We start from the raw sequence: 11,419 nt of genomic DNA, 5'->3' as shown, positions 1-11,419 counted from the left end.
GTGGTAATCTTGCTGTCCTGGTTGAACTATATTTGGGGGGTCTCATGTTCTACTTTGGCTATCATATTTGGAAAGGAAAGTGATACACTGAAGACAGTAATTGAGAGTGACTAGGCCAGTGACTAAGAATCAGCTGAAAAAAGCGAGACGTAGACGTTTGGCCTGGAAACACTATCTGCAAGTACTAGAAAGGTTGTTCCCTGCCTCTCTAGAGGCAGAGCTAAGAAAATAGTACCCCCATGAAAAGAAAATGTAAAAGAGCCAAGTTTGGTTTGAGCCAAGGGAACGCTTCCTGACAATAAGCTGCCTCAAAGTGGTGTGTGCCATTTGGGAGGAGAATGGCTTCCCCCTTACTGAAGGTCGCTGAGTGACCTTCTGGGTGGATAGTCATTCGTTCAATCAACAATTATTAAGCATCTATTTGGGCACTCAGCTAAGTACTGGGTACACTGAAGAGTCCAACTCGTGTACAGTCACTAGGTCTTTTCCAACTTAGATGCTATGGATCATCCATTTATCCGTGTGCAGAACACCTTGGTTGGTTTGCGTGAGGTTTTCACCCAGGCTACCTAGAACATGGAGAACATGGAGGTGTTCTTTAGTTAGCATCATACTGCGTCATGCTCATCTAAGAAATCCCTTTCAAGTTGACACGGTGAGTAGGTGGTTAGTGAAGTTATGAGGAGGAAGGAGCACCTCAGTGTTGGACCTAAGAAGCGGGAAGACTTGGATTGAAATCTTGCCTCTGACTCTATGTGAACATGAACCAATCATTTAAGGCATCTGAGGCTGCTTCCTCATCCATGAAATGGCAATCCTGTCTGGATTATTCCCCATGTAGCTTTGTGGTGGAGCTCAAATAAGGTCATGCAGAAAGTACCTTGAAAAGCTGATGTGCTTTATAAATGTCAGCTATTATTAAGGCCATAGAAGGGAGATTTGTGTTCTGGCTACTATTTACAAGTATATATTAAGGTGCCAGGTTTAGATTTGCATTGGAGGAAGTGCCTAAAGTGATGAAACCACTTTGAAACACAAGCAGAGGCAGAGTTCAGCTCAATTTAAGAAATTCCTATTTTGTTCAAGAATAAAATGGGACACACCTTGGAAGTGAGTTCCCTCATCACCGAGTGTGGCCAGACAGGTAGAATGATCCCTTGTGAGTGAGGGATACTAGAGGAGAAATCCCTGTTTGAAGAAATTGAGACAGCAGCATTTTCCTTCCTAAAGTTCCTTCATTCTCAGCTTCTCCTTTATCCAGCCCATTCTCTGCAGGTATGGTACCTCTCTACCCAAGAATCTTCAGTGGCTCACTAGTACTTCCAGAATAAAATAAATATAAATAGAATAAATTTTCTAGAATAAAAGTCTTCAGCTTAGGGTCATGATGTCATGTTAAATCTCCACATACTCCAGGTTCTAGCTAAACTTGTTTAATTCAAATCAGACACATAAAGCATTTCCTTTCCTATCACTATGTCTGGAAGGGATCCCTCTCCTCATCTCTGACTCTTAGAACCCTGGGTTTTTGGGAGGCTCAGCTAAGGGACATCCCACTGGGGAAGTAGCAGGACCCTCCCAGTTTGGGGTGGAGTGAACACCACCCTGATTGACTAATGTTTATCTGTATGTCAGCCTGCATGTAGTTATTAAGCATCCATAATGAAGCATGGGGAACAAAAAGCAAGGCAAAAAATATACATAACCCGTCTTCAGGGAACATTAGTCTAATAGGCAAACAATTACATACATACAAGATACAAACGAGATAATAGTTGACCCAGCTCAAACTAATTGGGATCAATGATCTGCCTTGGACAAATCACCATTGTGCCTGCTTAATAGGTTAAATGAATATTAAATGCACCCCGTAGGAGTTTTCCACCATTTTAGAACATGGGATGAATCAGGGGGAGGGAGGACATATTCAGGGCACATCAGAAAGATTGTAACCCAGAAGATATGGACCAATGAGATCTCTGAAGAGAGGGACTGCACCAAACTAACAAGTCTAAAGCTTCTCTCACTTATGTGCTCAGAGCTCCTTCTTTCTGAAGAGGAGTAGAGCCCACATCTGGCCAGAAACATTAAGACAATTCCTTAAGATTCTTCTTTAATAAATTTTCCTCAAGATCTGATTTTCAGTGTCAAGACTGTGTTTGTAACAGAGGAGATGAGGAAAAACTGGACACTAATGCATTGTTGGTGGAATTGTGAAGTGATCCAATCATTCTGGAGAGCAATTTGGAATGCCCAAAGAGTTTTGATCCAGTAATGACATCACCAAGTCTGTGTTCCAAAGAGTAAATAAAAAAGGCGAAAGGACCCACAAGTGCAACTCGCACATGTGTAGCAGCTCTATTTGTAGTTTCAAAGAATTGAAAATGGGGGGGATGCCCATTAATTGGGGAATGACTGAATGAGTTATAGTATATGAAAATAATAGAATGTTATTGTTCTGTAAGAAATGAACAGGCTGATTTCAGAAAAACCTGGAGACTTACATGAACTGATGCTGAATAAGTGAGAAGAAACAGGAAAACACTGTACACAATAATAGCAAAATTGTGTTATTAGCAAATATGACAGACTTAGCTCTTCTCAGCAATTCAGTGACCCAAGGCAATTCCAGTAAACTTTGGATAGAAAATGCCATTCACATTCAGAAAGAGAACCATGGAGACTGAATGCAGATTGAAGCATATTGTTTTCACTTTTTTTCTTTGTTTTTTTTTTTCTTTCACTTGCTTTTTCCCTTTTGTTTTGATTTTTCTTTTCCAACGTGACTCATATGGAAATATGTAAAAAATTGAATTTACCAAAAAAAAAAAAAAAAAAAAAGAAAGAAAGAAAATGAATTTACATGAAAGAAAAAGGGCTGCAGTGACCATTCCATTTGGCCAGGAGAGCTACTGGACACAGCTGCTCCAAAAGTTGATGGTGATGCCTCCAAGGAAGCAGCTTTGGGAACAGCACCGGGGTGTTCTACTAGGAGTCTTCTGAAGGTGATGAGAGGGAATGGTCAGTAGTGGTCCATCACAGACTCCAGCAGAAACATTCTCTGATCCAAAGCTTAAGACTTAACACTTAACTTACCCACTGACTTGATCCCCAGTCAAAGTAGGCTTTGGGGACATGTATGATTTGGGTGGCCCCAAAGCCCCAAATCTCTTGGATCTGACAGCCTCGGGTCAGTCAAACCTTGGAAGATTTGAGGTTCCGTCCTAACTGGTCATGCTTGGCACAAAACGTTCAAAGGGCTTTTGTCCTACTAGACAGGATTGTCAGATTCTTTGCTTGTTTTTCTCTCCAAACTCTTCTAAGGCATTTCCTAGCTTTGCACATGGAGCCCACACTCATGAAATAATGAACAGGTTCTTTTTGGGCCTGAAATTAAGCAAAACATACCCCAACCATCACAAGGAGCTCCATTCCACTAAAGTACAGAGGGATTCCCAGAAATCTCTCATGAAGATTTCTACGAAGTGAAATCAAACAAAAACCCATCCCACAGAAAAACAGTGTAAGAAGGTGGAGGAGATGGAGGCTTGTGGAGGCCACCATATCATCATCTTGTGCACAGGGAACGATGCTCAGCTTTAAGTGGCTCATATCTGTCTCCCTGGACCAACAGGTGACATTCTTTGGAAAGGTGTCTTTACCATGGCCTTAATCCACCGAAATCCTATGCAGTCAAACCATAGCCCTTCAAAATAGAAAGCTTATAGAGCCTTGCAGTTATGTTGCTTTTACTTGATAATTTATTCTTTTTAAGGGAGGAATAGGGGAGAACTCTTCTCTCCAGGACACAGTCATCAAACTTCCAGAAGGTACAGTGAAGTTTTCTTTTAATTCAAGAACAGAAAACATCTCATGACAAAAACGAACTTTTCCACTGACCAATTCAAAAATGTTGAATGTTCCTTCACGTTTGAAGGATGTTATTTCCCAACAAAGAGATCTATAAGGCTACACTAGCAGGTGGTCAAGGCAGACAGCCTGCACATTTTTATTAAATTCAAACACTTGAAAAACTCACTCCCAAGTTTATAAAACACACACAATAAATGAATTGTTTTGGATTAGTCAGAGCAACCCAACGAACAGACAGTATCACACAAGCCTCAATCATGCAGGATCCCAATAGTTTAAATTGCCTCAAGATTTTTAACAAATAAGCAGCTTAATTAAAAAGATAAAAAGTTCTTAAATAAAATGTATTTTAGAAAAATGTATTGGGGGGAAAAAAGTAGTCAAATTGCCTGGCTCTAAAAGGGTAATAATCCTCTTTCCAAGGCTGAGTCCTTTATTTCATGTGCAGAGAGGGGAGCTGGCTGAGACCAAATCAACTTTAACACAAGTTGACAGTAAACAATCTTTACCAAGATAGTGGCTAAAATGATTTTTCTTCCCAATGTTAGACCCTAAGAATGAGGGTAAGTATTCACTCCCCAGGACTCCACCTTCATTGTTCTGGTGACTACAGTACTGGCTCCCAGAACCAGAGCTCTGTCCAGAACTGCTGCCATTTCCTGGCAGTAGGCTACTGGCTCCTTGACCACTGCAGAGATGGACTCTACAATGACCTCAGTTACCCAATTCAGTGGCCCAACTCACTCTCTCCAAAGACCAAGCCCTTGGCCCAGCCCAAGCCTCTGCCTCAATCCAGAAAAGGTGAGCAGTTATTTAAATACCTAAAATAATTTGGGCAGCTGCCTGAGACGCTGGACATCTAAAAAGGTACCCACTGAATTCATGCTATTCATCTCTCTGAGCGGGTCAGAAGGCTGCAAACTTTCGGGCAACACCTGAATGTCTCTTTGGTTTTCCTTCTCAGGATGCTGAGTAAACTCAGGCTTGACAGTCAGCAATTTGATGGAGGGATTTTTCTTTAAGTCTCTCAGGATGAAGGCAGAGGACTCATCCTCAGGTGAGCTTGCGGCTCTTGGCCGGGCCTCTTGATTTGTGACGTCTCTTAACGCCGGCAACTCGGGCTTCGGCAGCCAGTGGGCACCCACCACCTCCTGGTTGTAGCGTTTCAAATCTAGAATTTCACAGTCTCTTCCAGGGCCATCCTTGTGACAGCTTAACTGCTCGGGGCCAGACGCCAAAGTCTGATCCAGTGAATGTTCGCTCTTGGTGACTTCTGTCGCATCTGGGATCTCTTCCTCATCCTCACTACTGTCACTGCTTGGCATCAGCCCGTACCTCTTCATATATTTCCTGGTGGCAAATGACATGTTTGGGGAGATCAAACTAAGCCCCACCATATTTTTGTCTGTGTTGATATGGAGAAGGCTGAAGGACGAGTCGGGAAGATTTGGGTTTGCTCGATTGAAGGAGAGCTGTGACAGCTGATTTTCATTTAAATATTTGAGAGCAATGGCATTGGCCTCCATGCTCAGATCCACACCGTTGGGGCTTAAGCCGCTCATGCCCACGTTAGAAAAGGACATACAGTTTAATCCAGAGATGACCGCTTCAGGGCTGATGCACGCCAATACGCTAAAAGACACAGAAGAACAAGATTGAGTTTGAGCCTCCTGCCTAACTGTAAAAACTCAGCTGAAGGAGTTTACATCTCCCGACTAATATACACCAGCCCCAAAGAGAAGCATATATATTTCATTTTTTATTTTAAAATACATTTTTGTATAAGTTATAAATATGAACATGAAATATAAATGTATATAAAATAAATATTTAAAAAAATATATTTTCCATTTATTAAACAACAAAAAAAGAGAAAGACAAGTTACAAGTACATAAAGTAGGAACTTACTTAGCAGAGGTGTGTGTTAATAGGATTTTGTTTAGGTTTTAGTCCCTTGTAGACAGAGGATTAATATCTTTAATGGCTCCTCATACAAGGTCTCACTATCTAACAACTCTTTGCTGAGGGAAGAAGGATACAAAACCATGGGAAACCGTGGTTCTCAGCCTTTAGAACCACACAGATCTACCTGAGGGGAGGGGAGAGAATCCTCATGGGCAGGAGGCAGGAACTCAGAAGTGGTTTCAATGGTTTCACCAACTAAGAACTCATTCTTTCACACAAGCCATGAGGCCCCCAAGTCTCCATTTCTTCCCCACACAGCTGGGATATCTGTATCCCTTCTCCTTTCTGTCACCAAAAGCTCAGGAATCCAAATTCCTAAATTGTTCAAGTCAGATGGGACACATGAAGTCTCTGGTCTAACTAGTACTGGACTCTAACAAGTGATCATCCAGTCTCCAGCTGAAGGCCTCTAGTGAGGAAAAATCTGCTCCCGTTTCTGGGAAAGCCCGCTCCATGACTAGACAGTGCTTAGTTCAGAAGCTATTTAGCAGTGAGTCCTGGAATAATGCATCCCTCCACAGGGAATCCCCAAAATGTCACCCTAGGTAGCTTAGAAGTAGAGTTCACATGCATTTTCTTCTCTCTTTCCTTCTGCCTCTGAGAACTCCTCTCTTCCTTTAAGATGCAGCCCAGCTCCTACTTTGTGTGTGAAGCTTTTCCCAATCCTTCAAAAAGCTATCAAGGCCCTGCCTCCCCAAGTGTCCTCTGAATGATTACTCTGCACAGGTCGTATTCACTTTAGCCTTATGATGCCTATTTTTCTGAGATGTAGAATGAGAACCAGCAGTACTCTTAATTACTCATTCAAGCCCATTTACAGGTAAAAAAATTAAGTCCCAAGAAGATAAAAATGCTTTGCCAGACATGAAAAAGAAAAGGCCTGCACAGTGACTTGTACATAGATATAAACACAATTCATACAGAAGTAGAAGGGAGGCCAGAGATGGAGGAGAGGGAAGGGGAGCAGAGCATTCCAGGTTAGGGAAAGCCTCGAGGAAGGCTTGTCTGTTGGGAACTTGTCTGAGGGTTGAGAAGCGAGAGCTGAGCCTTGAAGGGTGGAAGCATCTCAGAGGATTATGCTGAAATGATAGACCATTACAGCCAAATGAAAAGGGAACGACTTCCTTAAAAACATGTTTCTCAAACACACAAAATCCACTGAATTAATTCTCACCAAGGTTATTAAAACCACACTTAAGCCAGGCCTACTGCCTTTTAGATGTGCTGTGAATCTCCTGCCAACCTCAATCCCATCAAGGGATAATTTACTATCACAAGGTAGAAAATCTCACTTCAAAATACAGGAAACCGCACCCTGAATCCATTCTAATCTCCATTTTTACTTCCTTGAGAAAGTCACTAAAGCCATTTTGGATGTTACCGAAAGGTTCTCTAGGAATTTCCATCTCTATTTCCTGTCTGCATAGACATTTGAGTATAATGGAAGCAATGAAGAACTGGAATCATGCCAAGGCATCTATGAGGTTTTGTCTCCTGCCCAAAAGGCTAAACCACGCTCCGGGAAACAGAAGGGTCTTGGAAATAGGGCTTAGCTGATTACCAAAATGCAGGCCACTTTCCATCCCATGGGTCTTATCACAGGATGGTGAATGAGCCAGGCTACAAAAAGTAGCTGTCGGGTCTCAAAGTCCTTTCACTGAGTATGGCCAGGTCTCGATGGGAGGAGAGGGAACGGTGGAAGGAGCTTGTGAAGTATCAGATCCACTTGGGCCCCTGGCCAGAGCTCTGGACTATAAAGTTCTAAAGAGATTGTCATGATATCCCTAGAATATCAGAATCCCTAGAATAACCATATTCTGTCCCAAGACTGCTACACCATGGACTTGTGTCCATTTATCTCAGAAACACAAAAAGATTACCTGGCTTGGTCCACTTTATGTGAATTTTTCTTCATTTTACTTGGGGAGTCAATTTTTACCCCAAGGTTTTTCAGCTGCTTAATGGTGGCGTGAAGGACGCTATCCTTGTCTGTCCGGCTGGGGTCAGGTCTTTTGATTTTTCCATCCCTCTCATTCTGGGTTCCATTGCTGGGAAGTGCTGCTCCTCTTGTGGATGTGGGCTCAGTGTCTTTGGAAGAAGTACTTAACAGCTGGTTTACATGCCCCTAATAAAAACAAATAAAAACTGATTTCAAAAGTGGTGTTAGAAAAAAAAGTTAAGAGAAACCACTGGTGGTGTTCCCTTGCTCACTCACTTGCCTGCACAGGTTGAGAGCATTTATCTTCCTCCAATATAAAAGCAATGGTAACAGGTCCTCCCTGTGAAGCCAGTGTTGTCCACTCATTTTACAGTTGGAGAAGCTGAGTCAAGAATTCGCAGCAAGCAAGTTTCTTGAGTAGCTTAGATAAATGTATGAGTCCTCCTTAGCTTTGCATTTTAATTAGGTTCAGACTTATAAAAGCCAAACTCATTTTAGAACCAAACCTGTATTTCCAATGATATGGTCCCAATAACTAATATGCTTATGGGGAGGAAGCTCCTGAGCTTAGCTGCCCAGTATATATTATAGGCAAAGCATAAATATCATCAGTGACTCGTCACCCACAGATGGTCAGAAAAATGCAGGCCGCTCGATGCCAGCTGAACTGTTCCAACTCGCAGCCAAACTAAGGAACACGGTCACTTATTCAAGTTACCAAAGTAAAGAGCTATTCACTGTCTCAAGCGCCTACCATCCCAAATAGGACAGCACTCGATATTGTTCTTACCAATAACTCCTGGCAAAACTTCTGATCCTTGGACAGAGATGGCAGCAAGGGCTCCCTCACTTGGGTTGACTCGGCTTGGGGTTCACCCATTGCTGCTGCTGAGGATCGACTGTCAGTGTCCTCTGGGGGTTCTGACAGTAACTTCCCACTAACGCCTTCTCCCAGTACAGAATTTGGAAGAAACAGTGGTAAGTCGGGCTCTTTTCTTGCTGCTGGGGAAACACTGTTTGAAGAGAGAAGACATAAGATACAGGGATCTTGATAAATATTGATGATGATAAATATTGGAGGGGAAGTGGGAAAACCGGGACACTAATGTCTGGGTTGGTGGAATTGTGAATGGATCCAGCCATTGTGAAGAGCTATTTGGAACCATGCCCAAACTCTACATACCTTCTGATCCAGGAGTGTCTCTACTGAACCTGTATCCCAAAGAGATGATAAAGGAGGGAAAGGTGCAAGAATGTTTGTGGCAGCCCTCTTTGTAGCGGCAAAAAATGGAAACTGAGTGGATGCCCATAGATTGGAGAATGGCTGACTAAGTGATGATACATGAATGTTATGGAATATTATTGTTCAGTGAGAAACGACCAGCAGGAGGATTTCAGAAAGGCCTGGAGAGACTTACAGGAACTGATGCTGAGTGAAGTGAATAGAACCAATAGAACCCTGTACACAATAACAACAAAATTATATGATGATCAATTATGATGGACTTGGTTGTTTTCAACAATTAGTTGACTTAGGCCAATTTCAATAGACTTGTGATGGAGAGAGCCATCTGCATCCAGAAAGAGAACTGCATGAACTGAGTATGGATCAAAATAGAATATTTTGTTGTCTGTTTCTGTTTGCTTGCTTTTGTTCTCACTTTCTCCCTTTTGATCTGATTTTTCTTGTACAGCATGATGAATATGGAAATATATTTAGAAGAAATGAACATTTAACCTATATGGATTACTTGCTATCTAGGAGACTAGAGGGTGAGAGGGGGGGAAGGAGAGGGGAATTTGGAACATGGGGTTTTGTAAAAGTGAATGAAGAAAATTATCTTTGACATGTATTTGGGAAAAAAATATCATTTAAAAAAAGAATAAAAAATAAAAATAAAATATGCCAGAGATAGAGTCCACATACTCACTGCTACAATAATTTCCCTTGAGAATTTTTTTTTATTTTTGATTTTGTTTTATTTTTTATTTGCTTACTTATCTTATTCTTTCCCTCCCCCCACCCAAAAAAAAAAAAAAAAAAAAAAAAAAAGATGCCAGGCCAAATTTCAGCAAGTAAGTGGTCTCTGGCCCAGAGCAGCAGTTCTGGAGCTGAGGCTGCTCTGTGTTGAGTAGAGAGGGATCTGAGGAGCTTCCCATCCCACTTCCTCCTCTGGGCTTTGCAAGGACTCTTTTATCTGCTGTGGGTATATATATACCCCTAGTAAATACTGGAGGAAGTCATTGGTTGGGGAACAAGATGAGGAAAAAATACCCCAAACCATCTATTTTAAGATAGGTACCTTGTACATAAAAGGTCTTATGAACCTGTATCTAATTCTTTCACCACTTAACTGAGGAAGATTTCCAGTGTACACCAAGATGGTGTTTTTTTTTTTTCTGTCCCTTATTCTCAGAATCAAAGTCTGACTTTGTAGTAGAACTAAGAGCTCTATGTCAAATACATCAATTCTTTTTGGTGTCTTAGCACCAAAAAGTTGAAAGTAGAACATGGCTCTACCTCAAGCTCTTTCTTACCAAAGGAAATGAGATGGAGGTTGATGATCGCTAAGAGCCCTAGGATTAATGCATGATGAAGGCGACCAAATGCAGGTCCCAGCTTGCTTGGGGATTGAACAGGATAGGGAGGAAACATCAGATGTCAACAGTGTTTGAACAAAGTATACTAGAATGGAAAGTGAGGTCATGAGTTCTGTGAGAAATGTTGGTGCAAGAGCCAGAAGGCTGGATGTGGGGTCAGGAAAACCTGAGTTCAAATTCTGCCTCAGAAACTTATTGGCTGAGTTAGCCAGGACAAGTCATTTTACCTCTGCTTCAGTTTCCCCATCTGTAAAATGAGGATCATAACGGTGTCTCTCTTAAAGAGTGCTATGTAAATACCTTTGCAAAATTTTATAAATGCTGCCTTTTTATTACTGGTTATTACATTTATTATTAGTAGAGTTACTATTTTTTCTCAACAGTATTTTATTTTCCCAAATACAAATAAAAAATATACAAAAGATAAAAATAAAATAAATGTGTAAGATTTTGTGTTCCAATTTTTTTCTTCCTCACCAAAACAGCAAGCAAATCTGATATAGATTATCCATGTACAATCTTCTTAAACATATTTCCATATTTGTCACGTTGTGCAAGGAACAATCAGCCCAAAAAAACCACAAGCAGCAAACAAACTTAACAAAAAGGTGAAAACACTGCTTTGATACATATTCAGTCTCCATAGTGCTCTCTCGGGATGCAGATGACATTTTCCATCCCAAGTCTATTGTAATTGCCTTGAATCACCATATAGCTTAGAAGAGCCACATCTATGACAGTTGATCATCACATAATCTTATTGTTGCTGTCTACAGTGTTCTCTTGGTTCTACTTATGTCACTCAGCATTAATTCTGGTAAGTCTCTCCAGACTTTTCTGAAATCAGCCTGCTCATCATTTCTTATAGAATAATATCCTATTACATTCATATGCTATAACTTATTCAGCCATTCCCCAATTGATGGACATCCACTCCAGTTCCAGTTCCAGTTCCTTGCCACTACAAAAAGGGCTGCCACAAACATTTTTGCACTTGTGGGTCCTTTTCCTTCTTTTATGATCTCTCTGGGTTACGGACC

The 11,419-nt window shown here is 41.3% G+C and overlaps 1 protein-coding gene across 1 annotated transcript in view; it reads right to left on the bottom strand.

Moving 5' to 3' along the window:
• Positions 1–3,738: 3,738 nt before the first annotated feature.
• STIL (STIL centriolar assembly protein) overlaps positions 3,739–11,419 on the bottom strand; it is a 49,276-nt gene continuing 41,595 nt past the window's right edge. Inside the window, exons 15-17 of the mRNA XM_051999762.1 lie at positions 8,569–8,791; positions 7,720–7,964; positions 3,739–5,505 (exon numbers count right to left, since the gene is read on the bottom strand). Coding sequence (XP_051855722.1) covers positions 4,695–5,505; positions 7,720–7,964; positions 8,569–8,791 — 1,279 coding nt within the window. The 3' untranslated portion in view covers positions 3,739–4,694. The remainder of the gene's footprint in view (positions 5,506–7,719; positions 7,965–8,568; positions 8,792–11,419) is intronic.

Source organism: Antechinus flavipes, chromosome 4, assembly GCF_016432865.1.
Source record: "Antechinus flavipes isolate AdamAnt ecotype Samford, QLD, Australia chromosome 4, AdamAnt_v2, whole genome shotgun sequence".
NCBI classification, from domain to species: Eukaryota; Metazoa; Chordata; class Mammalia; order Dasyuromorphia; family Dasyuridae; genus Antechinus; species Antechinus flavipes.
This window is presented reverse-complemented; position numbering and strand designations above follow the sequence as displayed.